A 20,555-nucleotide genomic window follows, 5' to 3' on the forward strand; every position below is an offset into this window, starting at 1 on the left:
GTACAAAAAGTTACTAAATTATGAAAAAAAACTCTTTGTCACTGTTGTCAAATTGCATTTAATTATGTTTCTATATTCTGTTTTTTTTTTTTTTATAAATTTTTTTAAACCATAAATTGATTTATTTCCATCTTTAATGTTTCCTGTTTCCATTTACCGTATTTTCCGCACTATATGGCGCACTACATTATAAGGCGCACCTTCAATGAATGGCCTATTTTAAAACTTTTTTCATATATAAGGCGCATAGAATAGACGCTACAGTAGAGGCTGGGGTTACGTTATGCATCCATTAGATGGAGCTGCGCTAAAGGGAATGTCAACAAAACAGTCAGATAGGTCAGTCAAACTTTATTAATAGATTACAAACCAGCGTTCTGAAAACTCTGTTCATTCCCAAAATGAATAAACAGCTGTTTGATTATTTTCCCCGAGGTAAAGTAAGTGACGTGGTATTTTCGTGACACAGTTTATCTTTTAACAACAGCAAGTGGAGGGGAACTTTTCCTCGATTCAACAAACACGTAAAAAACAGTCTGATACTGTTACGGTAAATCAAACGTTAGTGCAATCACAATATATATCCACTTCCGCACCATTGATTCGTTCATGTTAAATTCTCTCGCTGCTGCTCTATTCCCGTGTTCTACTGCGTGACTGATCGCCTTGAGCTTAAACTCTGCGTTGTAAGCGGGTCTCTTAATAGGAGCCATTTTGGGGTCTTTTCACAAAACCCAGTGTGCACCGCGCGCTTCTTCTTCTACGGGGGAAAATGAAGTCGGCGGCTGCTTACTGTAGTTGCGAGACCTGTTGTGGCTCAATATTGGTCCATATATAAGGCGCACCGGATTATAAGGCGCACTCTCGGCTTTTGAGAAAATTGAAGGTTTTTAGGTGCGCCTTATAGGGCGGAAAATACTGTACCCCCCTCCAGTTTTCATTTGAGACTTGTGTAATGATATTTGTTACCATTATGTCCTTTTTATCATGTAAGTAGAGGAAGAAAAAGCAATTGGCTTCAAGAATCATCCCCCAAAAAATTGGCAGCACATATCAGGATTCAGTTAGGCTGATGTCAAAATAATCGGAATTGGCCTTAAATGCCAGAATCAGTCCATCTCTGGTGCTTAAATACACTGCGCTGAGTGATGGCTTGTTAACATAACTAAGGTAGAGAGGGTGGTGCCAAAGCCCAATTTCATAGTTTGAGCAACAGGACTTTCCAGTTAAATTTAGAAAACTTAAATTATGCTGGAAAACCTTGAGAATAATAATATATTTTCCTAATTCTTATTAAAACTGCAGCAGTAAATGGTTAAAACTGGTTCTCTTCTGAAGCTCTGCTTGTACAAGGGATATATTAGCCTAAAAAGGTCAACAGCACCATGAGTGATTTATGGATCTGTCACTCTAATGACTTTATCATGCAATAGATTGATAACTATATCACTGTGACAGGCCTTGTGCTGTATCATCCTGTCATTCTGGCCCACACATGAAGCTCCTGTCTGGGTGTTCAGACCTGCCGGTCCCCGGCGCCGCTCTGCCAGAAAACTTCCATATTATAAAGAGAGTTCAACCTGATCGCACAAAGTGAGATGAGAGCAGCCGTCTGCCTGGGGCAGCTGTTAAAATGCGTGCAGCGTGTTCACACTCCGAGGTGCGCTGCATCATACCCCATGCTGCCTCCGCTCATAATTGGCTGTCCACCCTGCATGAGCCCGGAAACTTGTGAAACACATTCAATCCCAGATTTTCACAGGGTGCAAAGCGAAGCGTGAGCTGATGCGATGCGGGATGTGTGTGTTTGTTCCAGTTGCTGTTGTTAACCTTGACTCACCCCCCTCCCCACCTTAGGGTCCCCTCCCCACACTACAAACCCAGCTCAGAACCAGCACCTACCTTTCTGAGAAAAGATCCAATCGACTGACAAGGACAGAAGCGAATAATGCCGCAGAAGCACCAGACCCACTTAATGCTGGCCATGGCGGAGAGCACAGTGACCCAGTGAGGATGCAGCTGCTGCTCTTAACACTCCAGCTGTTTAGGTGGCTTTCTGGGTCTGTGTCTGTTTGGGTGCGCATGTGTGCTTGTGCATGTTCAGTGATATTCACACCCCTTGCTGGCCTATATTCCCTCTGAGCTCAGAGTGTGTGTGTGTGTGTGTGTGTCTCTGCTTCAGGGGTCCAGACCCTGCAGATGGCCTCCCTCCATCGCCCTCACTGTTATTCTGCAGCTCATTTCACATCGGCTGCCACCTTGGAGCCAAATGGATCAATAGATGAGCAAAATACATCACGATAACAAAACAGTGAGCAGGTGAAGAGATGGGGAAAAACAGCCTTGCTAATTGATAGAACAGCAGGTTGGGTCAGAGGGGCGCTAGCCTGTGGATGATTCTTCACAGCGGAGTTCTGAACCGTCTGTCATTTGCTCGCTGTCAGGGATAAACCGCCGCTTTGTGCAGCTGACCAGCTTCAGAATGCAAATCAACAGGATGACACGACACAAGCTCATGAGACAGACAGGGCTGCTGCAGAATTTAAAGAAGCACTATAATCCCTATTCATCTCTAAGCACATGCCTTCAGCCCCCCAGATTACTGTTCACATTATACTGCCGCAGACCTGCACAAAGTGCCAAAGTCTCAGAGTGTGTGCTGCTGCGCAAATGTGGAGTCTGAAGCTCCACTGACCTTGGCATGACTCTTATCTACACACAGTCTGGCAAGCTTTAGAAACTAAGCAGAAGGAGTCTAGAATAAAAGCTGTGGTGGCTAAGAGAAATGTCTCAGAGACTTGACCAGTAAGTCCCTCTGTGTTAAGGTGTGAGACAAAAATCCAGGCCATGTTGGAGCAGCAATGATGACAGCAGAGTGGGAAGACTGGAGCTTTCCACTCCACTGCCAGCAGATGGCAATGAGTCCACTATAGGCTGCTGTCACTATTGTCTTCAACAGCCATGCATATATATCTACCTTAACTCTAACGACCTGTCCAGGGTGTACCCCACCTCTCACCCGAAACATTCGCTGGTCATTGGCACCAACACCCCCCTCCCCCAACTCCACTAGGGACAAGACTGTGCAGAAAATGGATGAATATATATATATATATATACAGTATATATACAGTATATATACAGTATATATATATATATATATATATATATATATATATATATATATATATATATACACACACACACACACATATATACACACCGTGTTCCATTATTATGTAAGTTATATTTTCTTCAATTTTCTTAAATGGTCATTGCAAATGATGGTCAGTATAATTTTCAAGTCATGAACTATTACAGTATAAATCAAATTTTACTGAACAAAGCTCCCCATGAGAACAGTATTTTTTTCAAAAATAAAGAACTCAAAATGCACTGTTCCAAATTATTATGCACAGCAGATTTTCTAAACATTTTATGGATTATAAAGAACTGCAAACGGTCATTCTTTGAATGTGCAGCATTAAGTGGTCACATGTACTAAAATCAAAAGCTATTTCAATCAAAAACATCTTAACAGACCGAGTTACATGTTAACATTGAACCTTCTTTGATATCACAGCACAATTCTTGCATCCATTGAACTTGTGTGTTTGTGGAAAATTTCTGCTTGAATTTCTTTGCAGGATGTCAGAATATCTTCCCAGAGCTGCTGGTTTGATATGAACTGCATTCCACCCTCAGATCTTCTGCTTGAGGACACTCCAAAGGTTCTCAGTAGGGTTGAGGTCAGAGGAGGATGGTGACCACACCATGAGTTTCTCCCCTTTTATGCCCATAGCAGCCAATGACACAGTGGTATTCCTTGCAGCATGAGACGGTGTATTTTCATGCATGAAGATGATTTTGCTGCTGAAGGTACGGCTCTTCTTTTTGAACCATGAAAGAAAGTGATCAGTCAGAAAGTCCATATACTTTGCTGAGATCATTTTCACACCTTTGGGGACTCTGAAGCACAACAAAAGATTTAATCTTTATGACACTTAAATCCAGTTTCCATAATAATTTGGAACACGGTGTACATATACATACTGTATATATATTTAATGGATGTTAAGTCAAGCAGCAAGGAGTTTTTCACATGTTGAGTATTGTTTTACCTGCAGATGCATCCTTTGCTACAAATAATCAAAAGTTCACTAAAACAATGCTAATATTAAATTTTGAGCAATAAATTGCTTATTTTCTGCTTTAAAAAAGGAATTGAATTATTTGTTTATTTGTATTTTTATATGTTAATACAGTGTAAGACAAGCTTAAGCAGTTATAAATCTGCAGAATGTTCCAATTTTTTTATCCGATTAGCTGATTATTGGTGGAATACTTGATTACAAAAATAATCATTAGTTGCAGCCTTACACAGAATATGTTACACATGACTGCAGGGTTTCTTGGAATTGATATGATTAGTTATTTTGCACATCTTGTTATCACTAAATGTACATTTAACATTAAACTTTCATTTTACATAAAATACGTATGAACGTAGATTCGTAGATAAATTAATGTATTTTATATACGTTCATTTTTAGGCAGGAGACAATGGACTGTTGGATGCGTACAGTATATAGTAATGAGGGTTACGAGTTAAAACAAAAAACTGAATGAACACACTTTACCATGGTAACTCATCCCAAATCATGACAGGTTTGAGCCGATGTCTGCATTTTAAACAGCTCTCCATTTAGACGAGAGCGAGCCTTGGGTGGTGGTAATCTGTTGAATGACAAAGTGCTTTATCTAGAGTTAGATAAGGGATGGTTGGAACCTCACACAGTTAGAAATTCAGTCTCTGGGGATAAAATAAATCCTTTGTTGCCAACCCAGATTCAGCCAGGCAGCCTGTCAACAAAGCAACTCTTTCAAGCTCGCTGCAAAAGGAAAAGAAAAAGCAGAAACCAAAATAGTGATATGGGAGCCTCACTTGTCTATGGGCTCTAACTGCTCAGGTGTTTAGTGTGACAACATTCATTTCCATTTTGGTGGAACAGAAGAATGAAGCAATTTGCATTTTAAGTTAAAAAACACACCATCTGGAGTATAAAGTGAATGGTTCGATAAAAATCCCAGATTTAGAGTTCTGTGTCCTGAATATGATTCCCCTAGAAGGTTAACTGGACATAACAAACAACTAGAAAGACCTGCACAAAAATTCTCTATAAGACTGAGATCAGGTCTTTGTGATGACTGTCTAACATTGGCTGGATGGGGCAAGTTACTGTCCATTAGGAAGACCAATCTGTGACAAAGCTTTTGCTTCCTGGCTGAATTCTTTTGACTTTTCCATCTAGTTTATACTCGTGTATAATTGCTCCCAAGGATGAACCGGACTGGTGCAGCTCCATGATTTTCTTCTTGACATTTTGTCTGATTTGTTTTGACTTTCCAATTGTGTCAAACAAGAAAGCACTGTGGCCTTAAAACACTCCCACAGCTGAGCCTGCAGTTAGCTGAAATGTGTCATCAGAAGTTTCCAAAGCAGAATCATCATCAGAAATTGTATATACATCATTGAACAAATCTCTGACATATTCTTTCTCTCATTACTGTGGCAGTTAGCAAATAATTGACCCAAAAACAAGTTTGGTCTGATTTAAATTCAGATGTTGAGAGAACATCTGAATGTCTTTTTATTCAGTGTAGCACAATTTCTGATTTCAACTGTATATAACACCCAGCATGTGTAACCTTCTAAAAGTTGTTAAATTAGCAGTAAGTTTTCGAAAGCAGTCTCGAGAATTGCCAGCAGGTGTTCTATTACCTATAAAATATTCAGACTTTGACATTTTTCTGTCGTATCTGTTACATATTGTGCGACGCAGAGGTTCAGGAGCAAAACACATGCCTGATTTTATTCTTGTTTCTTTGATTCAAATGTAGTTTGAATGAGGAGCCTGAGTGGGCAGCAGTTAGCTGCTTTAATACAGGAACCAGCTGCTGGTCATTTAATCACCGGCATCAACAGGAGCAAGAAGCGCCTCCAGCTCTGTGTAGCTACCTGCCACCTACACCTGCATCCATCTTACTCTGCATAAACTCCCTGCTCTTTCACAGCATCACATTAATAAAACAATACTGATATTGAAAAGAAACAAGTCAACAGAACAGACTTGGTGCCATGGCAGAAAGTTTATTCTGACTTCTAGTTCTGCAATGTGTATTTCCATCTCAAAAAGAGGAGTTAAGGCAGCACATCCACCCAACATTTACCCCAGTGGAATCAGGCCACACAGCAAATCTACATGAACTGTGAGGAACCTACGAAAATGAAAATCTAGCAAGACACACAACTACAAGATGTAACTCTGTGTATTTAGCTCCAGTGATAATTGCTGATTCAGAATTTGCAGATTTTCCTGTGGAACGTAACTACAAAATATCCACGGAAATTTTCCAATTAACAGATATTTTTGGTAGCTCATATGCAAAATGTACAACATTTTATATGTCACTCATAGTTTTTATCACTTCACGTTAAACTGTGGAACAGATTGGTTGCCCCTACATGTGCAGAAGTTTGTGAATCTATATTTGTTTTAGTCAGTGTGATAATTAATATCAAAGAAATAGTGTTAAGGAAAAATATTTTGCAAAGCATGTTAATTTGTCTATTCTTTAAGGTAATTATTGGAAATTATTTTGTTTAATCCCAGAGTGAAAGTAAAACCAAGATTTAATTGCTGAAGTCCTTAAACATTACAGTTTAGTAAATTGTTTATATTGAGTCAGTCTGAGACTACTGTAATTTAGCATAGTAGTCTAATTTCTTATATATTCATTTGAATATATACCTTATATATGTATGATATTTATAATATATACCCATCAATCAAATATTTTTGAGTGATTTTAAAGCTTTGGAGAGAATGTGGTACAACATACTACAGATTTGGATGTTGGTTTATTTGAAATCTGCAACAAACTTCCAGAAAACTGTAAAACAGCTGAAACACTGACTTCCTTTAAATCTCAACGAAAGATCCAGCTGTTTAGAGTTGTATTTGAAACATAATCAATTACAAATTTAAAGATGGCACTTGACATAATGTAATGTTTTGATTGTTGATTCTATGTTGCATGACTTTGTGTTTTGTGTTTGTTATGATGTAAAGCCTTGCTGCTGAAATGTGCTATGCAAATAAAATTTGATTGATTGATTGATTGATTGATTGATTGATTGATTGATTGATTGATTGATTGATTGATTGATTGATTGATTGATGACACTGGAATGTCTGGACATTTTATTGGAGACTGAAGTATAGGAATTGGAGGTGGTCCGCCCAGGGAACCAAACAGGCTAGGACCACCTCTGTAAGGGTCTTAGCCTGAGTGATGTCGCAATGACAGACAATCTGAGCAGCCTCTGAGCTTCAGCTTTAAGACAAACAGCAAATGGAGCTTTTGAAGCAGATCATTTCTTAGTAAATTGCAGTGAAGTTTGAGATAGAACAGATTCTGAACTTCTTCTGTAAGTGATGCTCACACAGAACACAGAGAACATCATAGGGCATCACCAGTGTGTTGTAATGTAGCTGTCTGTCAGGCAGTTTATGTATAATAATCTGTATGTGTGTGTGTGGTTTAGCATATTGCTGGCTTTATTGGTGAATTCTGATTGGCCAGTCTGCTAAGAGAGGAGATCATCGTTTGGTAATATGGAGAAATTTTTAAAAGAGATTATAAGATTAAACTTTTAATGACTCATAAAACTGCTTGACTCTGTAGTTTTTATGGCTTGCAATTACCTTATCACACATTTACAAAAGTTCATTTAAAAGCCCAGGATGAACACCGTAGCTTATCAGTAGAGTATTTTTTGTCTCCCTGTCAGTTACAGTCTGCAGTCAATAAATCCAACTCAATGTTCGCTTGAGTTCCAACTCAATTCTATTTCTCTCCATCTAAAACCGTCATGCTTCCTCTAAAGACCTCCTCAGTCTATGGCTGGGGACAAACTGCTCAAGCAAATCTTTCACAAACACAAAAAGGTAGGCACAAACACTCACACACCATGACCAAGCCATGAACCCTTTCTCTAATAGCTGTGGTGAAAGCAGCATCAAATATTTCAGACAATATTCGGACATGGAGACGAGTTATGTCTCTCCAAAGGTCAAAAATGATCTTTTTATTCTTTTTTTTCTCTCACATAAGGACCTTTTATTAAAGGTAATATTTAGCCTGGCATTTAACGCCGACATCAATTCTCATGGTCCAGCACAAGTCTGGCAATAATAGGAGTATAACGGCCAAAGCTGACCCGAACTAATCAATACTGATCTTTTTATCTGTGTTCACTGTATGATGGGTTTTATTAGACAGCAATCAATTATGGGGTGACGTCATATTCATCATAGTTTGAATTGGTGGAGAAACATGAAATTATGAACATAAGTTGTAAACAAAATCCTGTATTCTCTCAATTTGACGATAACGGCAGAAAACTGAAACCTTTAGAAGTCGGTTGCTCCCTGACAAGGAAAGACAAGTTTCCAGTTCAAAGGCATCATGAATCTGATGATGTCAGTAAGCTTTACAAGTCATCAAAAAAAAGTCACACATAGATGTTTTAAACAACCACTGTGACCTTTTGTATCACTGTACGTGACTGAAACCAGTCAAGTACAGTGAGTTTCAGAGAGCCCCATGTCTGCCTCCATGCTTCCTGTTCGAAATGATAAAACACAGACTAGACCTGAGTAACTGCAGCAGCTTTAAATTGGACATGTTTAGTTTTTGCGACATAACTGTTCAAAAATATTTTATAATATTTTATTATAAGGAAATTTAATTAAATGTTGTCATAACTCATATCATCCAAATCATTGTGGATGGTGATGTGGGTAGGAATGATCTCTGGTACCACTCAGAATATGAAGAAACCTTTGACTAAATGCTGTTGCTGTATGTCTGTCATGACTGTCATGGCATGCTAACAGCTCAATTTCCAGCAGCAGACACGATATTCCATAGCAACATGTCCTGGATGACACCGTTCAGGGAAGCTCTGCTATTCAACCTCAGTTGCTTTTGTTGCTCCACTTTAAATCTCTGTTTGGTTGTTTGAATAGAGAGGCAGGCAGAGATGTTGGAGTAGGGGATATGATTTGTGCCTGTTAAAATCAGTGGAAGAGATGGTTTGAACTTCCTTCTTCTCTCTCTGCTGAAACTGATGATATTTCTGAAAATACTGAACCAAACAGAAACTGCAGTTCTTGGAATGTACATATTTAAAGTTCAATCTTATCTCACAGAGCATACCTCCTACTAGATATGTATGCCATTCTTCTACTACCCCCAAAGTGAGGTAACTTTTCCTTCACAGCCATTAGTGCTATTAAGACTATGTCCCTCATATTCATCAAGAAGGACAACCTATAAGCCTGCATGAGAGCAGCTAATATATTCAACTGTAATTCTCCCTTTAATGCTAGAGACACCATTGATATAATTTATTCCCTTTGTGAAATGAAAAACACGTGCCTGAAGGAAAACAATAGGATTTTATGACTTATCAGGAGATACAGGCATGAATTTAAAGCCACAGGATTCTCCAACAAAAAAAATCATTGTGTCAATTTATCAAAGACTCCAGTATGAAAGCATGATAATACTGCACTTGCTTATTTAAAGCTGTCAGGTTCCTTGGGTGTGTAGAGCATTCCTCTATCTTAGCGCCAGCAGGAGTTTAGACCGTTAGTCTTACTTCACCTGAAATCCGCAAGGGTAATGAGCAATCTGCATGACTGCCAGCCGAGCCTCTAAAACCCACAACACAACTGCCAGGCTGCTTAACAGCTATATCCTGTTCCATTAACCGTCATATGACTCGTCTCCAGAAATCATCTCCTGCCATCATTTTTTGTGTGCCGCCCAGTCAGGGTCCATTTCCTGCCTGCACACACCAACAACATTGAACCTGGGAGCATATAGAGGAGCACTACAGCCGTCAACATGATGGATACCAGATCACGTCCATAGCCATCGTCCCTGCATGCTTTGCGACGGACGCCCACCAAGCTGGTTCCTCATCTTTATTTCCATTTTAATAGCTCAGCAGTATTTAACCCATTAGGTTTCCTTCGGGGACGATTAGTGGAGGGTTAATTAAAGATGTGATTAGTTGTCTAGCAATGTATAATGGGAAGCTATCCCTGCTCCAGTGTTAACCCATGGGTCTTCACATTGACCATAAAGACTGAAAGAAGCGTTACTAATTTACACATATACGCCAATCCTCACATTGCATGCAATGGGAAGATGAAACTAAAACCAAAATTAAATTAGTTGTCAATATGAACTCTACTCCATCGGAAAGGTGAGAGCCGAATGAGTGCATTTAAGGTTGAAGGTTGTCCAGCTTTGCCGTCGTCCTCAGACAGAGAAATCCTCTGAGCCAGCCCTCACAGGCCAGCGCTCACCGATAAGCCAGCAGCTGTCACAAATCAGACTGACGGAGCCAAAAAACACGGCCAACGGCAACAACTTGAACTGTGACAGTCAGTCAGGCTTAGCCACTATGGTGGGAGTCATATGGAGACGCACACATGTGCAGCACTCACAGTTAATGAGTTCACTGAAGCTAAAAGGCTTTTAGCTAAGTTTGGGTCCATGGCACAGATAGCAGTTTGTCATATTTATTCTAATCCCAGCATCCCGAAACGCTCCAGCTCTCGGTGATTGGCTGTAGAAGACCACGGTTTCTCAGTCAGCAATGGACGTCTCAAGGTTTTGATTTAACAGAAAATTTCATTCGGTTAAAAAAACCCCCGACAAGACTCAAATTAGCTTAGATGGACGAAAGTCTGACACAAGATGTGAGGGGACAAAAAGGCCACAAACTCCATGACTTTGTGTAATATAAGATATGTCAAGCATGTAAACATGGTACCAAGAGAGGCACTCTAACCATAGCCGTCAAGCACTCTTGTCACTTCTAAACAGTATTTTTGTAGAAATGAACCCCAAAAAGCAGTGGTGTCCAATTATGCAGTGGTTCTTTTAGTGAAGCTCTGACTCTTGCCACGTCTGGCTGAGAACATTTCTGCATATATGAATGCAGAAGTTAGACAAAACCATAGTGGGTACCAATACAGTGATGAAAGAATACTGGAATTGGTGAATCTGATGTCATTTTTAATATAAAGGTTCAATAGTGGCCAGAAACAGTGCATGTGTGCAGAAACACACATGCACTGCAACATACTTATGTGTGATTATATAAGTATGTTGAAAATTCACACTGAGGAGAAAAATCACTACACTGACAGAAACCACAAACACCAGATGAAGTAAGGAACTCCTCTAGCAAGTTTTAAGCAATTTGAAACTGATTTTAAATAATCCAGAGATTATTTTGTTGATACAATAAAATATTTGAAAATTAAATTGAGTTTCATTTTCATCTGCTAATCTCTAAAAGGTTCAGACTTTAACTTTGCTCATTCTACACTCTTGTCTATCTTATTGCAATGTGACTTTCCAAAAGGTTACTAAGCACAGTGACTAACAACAAAGCTAAGATTGCTTGCTCAGTAAATTTATGAATTATATCTCAAATAGCCCATATGACACATGCTAAATCAGCAGTTTTATTACGAAACCTCATAACTTTAGGCCATTTGATCATTTCTACTGTGCACACTGTGTGCACAAAATAACCTGAGTAAACATAAAAAGAGTTTTTAGATCACCACATTAATTAAATATTAAAAATCCTTCCAAACCAGTCTGGCCACTAAGTTAAACTATTGTTTTCTCTTTCTCCAGCTATCCATCATCTACAGTCATTGCTAACATTAACTCTTTTTTTTCTTGTCCTCACTTGGCCTGGCTGTGAGATCTTCCTGGGTAAGTCCAGTAACTTTATGTTATTTTCTATAGATAACATAAGGTTATCTATAGAACCTTATGTTATCTATTTTCTATAGATAACATAAGGTTATCTATAGAAAATAAGATAACTTTATCTTATTTTCCCGGCCCTGTCTTCAATGTTTGACCCTGTTTGACTCCCCCTCTCTCTAGACAAAGCGATGGAAGACGACATTGCTCTAACTGACAGTTTGTGCCATTTTTATCCTATACTTTCTCATGATTCAGTCATAAAAATAATTCATGGCAGTAATGGTCTCCTTATGGGAGTTTCAAGGCCAAAGCCACTGCTGACCAAACAGAACATGAAGACCAGTCTCATATTTACCAAAAACACATGTTGATGATCCCCAAGACTTTTGGGAAAATATTCTGGAAAGTGATGAGACAAAAGTGGAACATTTTGTGTTTCATTGTGTGCATCCTGTGATGCACAGAATGCATCACAGGATGCACACTGAACAAACAGAATTTCAGAACAAGAGCATGATACCAACATCCTAATATGGTGGTGAAATAAATTATGAATACGATTCATTCCATCTGTCAGACACTGACACTTTCTCACCACAGGCCTGATAGAAGGCATCCAGCCCCTGACACAGGGTCAAACATGCATCTTAGACACATGTTTATGGACAATAAGATGAAGACTGTAAAGCAAACCAGCAGAAAAAAACAAGTTTATTCCTGTTTTAATCAAATTTGGGCATCACATGATGGCAATAGCTGACTTGTGTTATCATGGAAGCAGACAATGAAACGTGGTGTAAAGAAATTACACCCTGCTTGCTGTGATTATTGCCACACACTCCATGTTTGCTTGTAACCTATAAAACTTCCCAGGATTGTAATATGAACAAAAACAAGGAAACAGAGAAGCCAGTCTCTATGGAGCTTCTTCTGATGGTTGGAGGTGTTGGCTAGCAGACTGACGTCAAACAGCCAACAGCAATGTCTCCATCTCAGAGCGACAGTCAAGTTTTGATAACAGAACAAACCTAAAGTGACACAGCAGACTGTAGAGGCTCCCTGTCATTCAGTACTGTGGGGACCCAACAATACCATCATATCAAAGGGCCAAGTCAGAGAGGTGTCCCTGAGCCATCGCTGTCAGCATGCAACCTAGATAAAATTAAAATAAATAAAAAAACAGGCCTATTTTCATTTCTTGAAGCTGCACAGTGGTGTAGTTGACAGAACTGTTGTCTTGCAGCAAGAAGGTCCTGGGTTCAAAACCCTGACCGGTTTCTTTCTTTGCATGGGTTCATCCCCGGTTCCAAAAACATGAATGTTAGGTTGACAGGGATTTCGAAGCTGTGCATTAGTGTGTGTGTGAAAAGCTGATTGTCATGTGTGTCTCTGTACCACTGCGATGCGATGGAAGTGCTGTAGCCCGTATCTCATATTAAAATGCAAGTGTTTACAGTAGAGTGATCAGTGGTCATTTCAGTGAAGGGTGAGGTGATGATCAGCTATAGAAACTCTTGTTCTCATTCCTGCTGTCGCTGTTTGACTGTACTGCCTATCTAAATAAGAAAGATTGTGGATGTTCACTTCTGCTATAGTGGTAATGTGGATTCCACTGTGGGTAATAATGCAGAATAAGGTATATTTGTGACTGAACTATTTTAATTCACCATATTGGATGTTCTAAGTATTTCAGAGGGGTCTGAAGTATTTTGCAAATAGGCTCCACTGCAGTTACTTTATTTTTGAAATGACTTCACATTGAGCTTCCTCGCCACATTCAGGCCCACAGAGTGGGACAAACTGACCTCCCTTTGTCTCAAAGTCATCGTTAAACTCTTCCCTTTCAATAGTAATCACAATCCTCTTAGCACATCTGATCTCTCACTATCATTCTAGATGACCTTAGAGCCCCGCATGATGAAACTCAAAAACCTGAGCTGCAGGGCTGATAAAAACCGGGCCCCAAATGTTTACAACAGGGCGAGCGGCACAGAACCGTAATGTTCCACAGCAAGGTGAGCGGCTCCTGGGTGGGGGTCACAAACACTCTTATCACGACTGAGGGGGAAGCTCTAATCAACACCACAAAGTGTTGAGCGCTGCAGGTTAAACTGCCTCCAAACCACCTCCATCCCTCTCACACTTTGATCAGAGCGCTTTTATCTCTGTTGATTCACGGGCCGATAAGTTGGAGAGCTGCTCTCTGTTGCTTTCCCCCCTCTCACTCAATACCTTATTGGATTCGTGTCAAGGTTTCCATCCATACAGCACATTAAAGCTTGTGGATCTTCTGAACATGAAGCAGATAATGCTTTAATCAGCACCTTTTTCTTTGTCATTTCAGAGGCCCCTACCAGCACTCTGCAATTATTGCTATTTTCAAAGCTGTCAAACTAAACATCTGAAGTTGATCCAGAAAGGAATAAATTAAAAGAAAGCTTTTGCTCTTCAATCCATCTATGTATGTTTATGCTCTGTTGGGAAATACTGCAGGCAGGAATTTGCAGGAATTTCTAACATGTGGAGCCTCTTTCCTATTATATGAATATAAATGCAGCTTTTGTCAAACAACTTTATTGAATAAACATCGTCATAAAGACCTAAGCATTTCAGTTTCAGTGGAATGGTTTAGATTGTTGGATATACTGTTGTAGAATGTCCTAGTCAAGCTGAAGAGTCAAATCTTTTTATAAATCCATGGCAAGACTGAAAATCTATTTTTTACAGATGCTCTCTGTCTAATCTGACTGAGGTTGAGCTGATTTACCACAGAAAATCAGAGATGTGCCATTTGTCTCCACATCATACAGTAGCAGCATCTCTGTTACTGAGTTGCCCAAAACACAGAGATTAATACTCACCAAAAGTCAAGTTTTAAGACTAAACTTAAAGGTCTTGTGCTAAGATACCATTGAAACGGTTGTCTAAATAATGTTTATCTACATTTGTATGAGAAATTATGAAAAAGTCTGGTTTGATATAATCCTGCTGCAAATGCAGAAGGAACATTAGGATTCCAGACTCATGCAGGGACACAAACAAATGAGAGCAGCAAGAAGCTTGAAGCAGAAGAGCTGTTTTTTTTTGTTTTGTTTTGCTTTGTTGGTTTTTTAAAGAAAATATTCTCCAGAATTCATAGGATCAGATGATACAGTTTTGTTTCTAAAGGATTATCTGAGAACCTGAGGTAATTAAAGAACAAAAATTGCTACATCAATTTTTGATCATGACACAGTACACAAGAAATTATGCAGCTCCCTTTAGAATGAGAATCTAATTGGAGCGAGACAAAGGCAGAATGGAGAGGGACATCAGACTAACGGAGACACAAAGGAACAAAGGTCCAAAGATGACTGGTGAGAAAATTATTTACCATAAAAGATTCTCTAAGCTAACAAGAAAACTGCCAATGTGAAATTATTTGGATACACTTAGTGACAGGTCATAAAAACAGACATCTAGAGGGGGAACCTGGCCAAGCACAGGGTTTTTATTCCCTTCAGTCGGTTTTTGATGAGTGCAGCACTTTCCAGCTTTCTCAGAAATATTTGCATCCCAGTTAAATGGAGGCATAGAACAGTGAGCAGCAGAATCTATGGACCAAGAAACGACCAACTGAACCACAGAAAGAAAGAAGGAACCGCATTTGTAAAAATATACAGCTTCCACAATCTGGTCAAGAATTAGCTATGTTTCAAAATCTTAAAATTTTGTCTGTGTCAAATTAGGTATAAAAATTTGCAGATTCTTCCAAATACAATTTGTGCGTACTATTGTTATTTTCCTCATAAAAATTACAAAAATTTAAAAACTAAAACACTGATGTGTAAAATTATAGAGAATGGCATTTATCACAAGTCCAAACTAATGCTTTTAACAAGTTTTAGTAAATGTAGTAAATGTAAGTACGTTAGTAAAAGTTTTTCGACAAGTCAAGAAGAAAATAAAATCCTGCAAAATCCAACAATTTTGTTGCTTAGTTTTCTTACTTATCAAATGCCAGGCGCGTCTAAACTTCCAGACTGTGTGACCCCCTGCATCCTAAAAAACATTCAATTAAAGTATAATCAGATCAAATTCTATGTGATATGGACATTTAATAATTCATGACTGTACTGCAGTCCCAGCCCAGGGTCTTTCTGCATGAAGTTTGCATGTTCTCCCTGTGCATGCGTGGGTTCTCTCCAGGTACTCCCGCTTCCTTCCACAGTCCAAAAACATGACTGTCAGGTAAATTGGTCTCTCTAGGTGTGAGTGTGTGTGTGTGCATGGTTGTTTGCCCTGTCTGTCTTTGTGTTGCCCTGCGACAGACTGGTGACCTGTCCAGGGTGACCCTGCCTCTCACCCAAAACAAAATAGGAACCAGCACCCCACCCGACCCCACTAGGGACAAGGGTGTACAGAAAATGGATGGATGGATGTACTGCAGTGTTTACTCTACAGATAGTCCTGCCTTACATCTTGAGACATGATACTTCTGAGGCTTACATTGTTAAGACTCCCTGCTTTAATATGAGGGATGAAAACTTGGCCATATTTTGATTTCATAATCTATTTAAGGAGCTTATAGTTAGAAATAATGTGTAAGGGACACTGCAACTGGGAGGAGAGGGGAGGGGTGGACTGAATGGACACAGGGTGAAGGAGGATTGGACTAACAATGCAGCAATTCTTTCTAAGTTTTATTTTTTGTTTGTTAGTTTGAAGGAAACAAAAACTCTGTGGATTTCTCTGAGTCCGACTTGTTTGGGTTGAAAAAGTGCGGAAGCACTTACTCCACCTGCTGCACCATTCAGACACACACTTTTGCTTCATGAAAATCTCTTTAGTTTTTAGTTACCATGGAGACTCAGGATGCAGACTGGTGTAGCTACCCAGGAGTCGCACAGATTAGTGACTGTTCCTCAGGCATCAGGAGAAATGGTGGGTGCTGCTCGGCTATCAGGATCTGGTTGATCTGAAGGAAGTCACTACTTCATCAATATCCTCCAGATAAATGTTTTATTACATATTTTTTATGCATATAAAATGAGAAATTAATTTTTCACTTGTTCTACAAGGACATCTACTGAATAGAAATTGTAGTAGCTTGTGTTTGTTCTGTCTGCTAAATGTGGATGTCCTGCAGTCCGATCAAATGATCATGAGTCCAACAGAAAGTGGAGGTGAACCAGAGCTGCTTTCTGTTTGGCTCCCATGCAGTTAAATCCCAACATCTTCATGTATTGTGGCTGCGGTCTGTCATGTTGCAGAACAGGAAGACAGCTTTCCCCCCTCGGATTCTTCACATTCTTCTTCAGCAGTGAGTCCCATTTATAGCAAATGGTCAAGCTAATTCCCATGCTACCGACTTCTACAAAAGGTCTGTTTCACTGCAGAAGTCCCCTCATGAACAGCAACACAGACTACACAGTCCAAATCATTTCAGGGAATTGTCCAATGATATGTGAGTATTCATGGCTGTTTGCCAAGAAATATAAAGACATTGGTGGGAAGGGAAGAAATTAGAAAGCAGCATGGTCCAATCAGAAGTCCTGGAAAACATGCCGTCTTTTTTACACGTTCCAGTTTGAGTTCATTTCACTCAAGTTTTTAATTCAACTTATCCCAAGTAATTCCACAGACATTTAAAGAATTACATTCATATTTCAGCAATCCAGATTGGGAAAAAAAAAAAAAAAAAACATCTGTTTGACCTTAATGTAAATGTAATAGTTACTGGTGATGAAGAGGTTCAGCAGTGCTCCGCCACTTCCTGCCTATTAATTTTCCATCCATGCAGACATTTTGTATTCATATTATTAAGCCATGTTGTCAGTTTTTGTTAGAAGTTCAGCATGTTCATGAACTGTGGACATAAACTGTAATAACGATGCTGTTATCTTAAGTGTAAATCAAGTAAATTGTATGTCATTGTCTAAAAACTTTGTGCTGCTCTCAGTCTGAGCTAACAGAGTGATGGTGAATTATGATGAGCAGATTATAACCTCTAATCCACCCCAAACTTTTCTGTCTTTTCATATTGGGAGATCATATTTAGTGGAGTTCCAAAGGAGCAATTCATTCCAGTCACCAGGTCAGGCAGAAACGTCCCCCTGGTGGCCATAAGCTGATGCATCATCAGAACCAACGTGAACTTAATTATTTTGTGAAATTACCAAAAGTGTGAAGACACAAAAAGCAAGCCGACAATTTAACCAGCGTCTGGTGGAGTTTTTTGCATGCGTGAGGTCTGTTTATAGAACAAACACAACAAGAAAACAATATTAATTTGTCATTTGTAAATGCAGCCCAGCATGCATGTGTGTACAATGATATTCATGAAATCAGCTAATTATTATAAAAATAAATATATATTTATTCCACTAACTCCATCACTTTGTAAAGCGTTATGTAGGTTAATTACAGACAGACTGATGTTTTCAAGTCTTTTATTTGTTGATTATGAGGATTTTCTGATTATGGCTAATAAAACCTGGAATATAAAAAAATAATATTACGGTATATCAAACCAAAAAAAAAAAAAAACTATTTTATAGAGATATGTGAACTTACTGAAAAATATGATTCGTGTCTGATTAAAGATTATTTTCAAAAAGGTATTTTTAATCTGTCTCACCGTATGATCATGTTTATTTTAGGGGGAAAAAATATAATAACTCATGCAGATGTAATAACTGCCTCAAATTCAGATGAAACAAAATGCATCATCAGTCGAAGTCAGGAAAAGAGGAAAAAACACAAAGGAAGGCAGAACTACAGTAGAACATGTTCCTGAAGCAGTTCTGTGTCAGCTTGTTGCTCGATGGCTCCAGGTTTCAGCTGAACGGTTTTACATCTGCATCTGCCTAACAGAACAAATAAAGCAACCACACAGTAGCAACACATTGCATGCAACCTCAACACAAAGACTGCTGCCATCTTATCACTTATTCATCAGGCAGCGTCCCTGCAGACCATGAACTGGAAGAGTTCCAAACTGGAGAAGCCATGTGTCTGCTGAGGAGCAGGGGCAGCACTTCAGGAAGCCATCTGCAGCAACCCAGCAATGCTGAGCTGCACCTAAACATAAGCCAGGCATGAATACCTTGGTAGGACAAACATGGCGTCCCAGCAGTCTGAGAGCCACTGACTGCCTCATCAAGAAGCTGACTATCTCACTGGAGCTGAGGCAGAATGTGGGAGAAATCAATCCAGGCCTGCAATGTCAGACCAGCTCAGGCCTGCTGGCTCAGTAAGAATCAGGAAAAACTGAGACTGAAGCGATTTTCCTTATTTTCACACAAAACAGAAGAATTGAACTGTATTATTGTAAAACAACACACACACCAAGCAGCTTTTAGATTTGTTTTTTTTCCATCAGGAAAAATGAAAACGCAGCCAAAAAAAAAAAAACTTTTTTATTTAGAAAACGTTTTTCGCTAGGATGAGGTGATTTTTTTTGGCCATATCAATATTGGTTTGATCAACCAGATGTTCCCACTGGCGTAAACCATGAAAAGTAATGGGAGGATTATGGCACAGCATGTTTGTTAATGACTCATGACTAACATTTTTTTTCATGTGTGATTTTAATTTCCATCTATCCATCCATTTTCTTGGGTCGGGTCGCGGGGGTAGCAGCTTCAGAAGGGAAGGGTTTCTTATAACGGAAACACCACAATTGCTAAATTGTGTTTTTGTTTTAGCTTAGCGGAATACTGACACAGTTTTGTGCAGATTTGTAATGGAAATACAGCTAATGTGAGCAGGAGAATATTCCAAAAAGATCCTGAGCTAATTGTATTGTTTGAAACAGAACAAGCAGGGAAAACTCAGGCGTTCCCATGAAGGAAACTAATACAATACATTTCCATCCGAGTCCTGAGAGCAGAGCCAGTCTGGTTTGGCGTCTCACTTGGCAGGCCAAAGCAGTCTTGTGATGGTGACTGACCCAGAGGGATGTCTCTGAGATGAGAGCTGAATATATTACACACCATATGCACCAAGTTCCCACAGGATCCACAGGGAACTGAGAAAAATCAACTGCACTGCAGTCCTTCATGACAACATCTGGCCAATGAGACCTTGAAAAATCATTTCAGGCAAACACATCGCTACAGCCCAGCCCTGAAACCGGGCCAGGGATGGCACTCGCTCCCCAAACCTCTACGATTTCAACCTACCTCATCAAAGCTGCTGTCTTCCTTCTTGAAAGCTGCAAGGAAAAACAGAGAAAACACAAATTAGATGCTAACTGAACTGACAGCAGAATCAGCTTAAAAAGCATAAAAAAGTATAAACACACATTAGTAAGACATCACATTCCTGAAAACAAAAGTGACTGCTATATTACAAGTGTTTTATATCTGAAACCTGTTATTCAGGGTAAGAAATTACACAAAAGCTTTGTTCCCTCTAAGTGGCATTAAATCAGACAAAACATTTTCTGTCTTAGGTCAGTTAGAAATACTGACTTTGCTTCTATTTCTGACTGTTGGAATAATTATTTTTTATGTAATGAACTGGTTAATTTTTTTATTTTAGAAGTTTATATACATTTCGTTGTGTTGATTTGAGCGTGTTGTGAAGAGATTTTGATAAACGGAGACAATACCCGTATGCCAAACATATTCCACCTCTTTCATCCCACCAGTTCAAGCCTGAATAAAGTCGACGTTCGCCGTCTCAGATCGCTGTACTCT

General features: G+C 39.3%; 1 protein-coding gene across 1 annotated transcript in view; it reads right to left on the bottom strand.

Moving 5' to 3' along the window:
- Nucleotides 1-20,555, bottom strand: part of cdk14 (cyclin dependent kinase 14) — a 156,286-nt gene that overhangs the window by 129,318 nt on the left and 6,413 nt on the right. The window contains exon 2 of the mRNA XM_032558884.1: nucleotides 20,037-20,068. Within this exon, the coding sequence (XP_032414775.1) occupies nucleotides 20,037-20,068 (32 nt within the window). The remainder of the gene's footprint in view (nucleotides 1-20,036; nucleotides 20,069-20,555) is intronic.

This window comes from Xiphophorus hellerii, chromosome 3 (genome assembly GCF_003331165.1).
Source record: "Xiphophorus hellerii strain 12219 chromosome 3, Xiphophorus_hellerii-4.1, whole genome shotgun sequence".
In the NCBI taxonomy this organism is placed as follows: domain Eukaryota; kingdom Metazoa; phylum Chordata; class Actinopteri; order Cyprinodontiformes; family Poeciliidae; genus Xiphophorus; species Xiphophorus hellerii.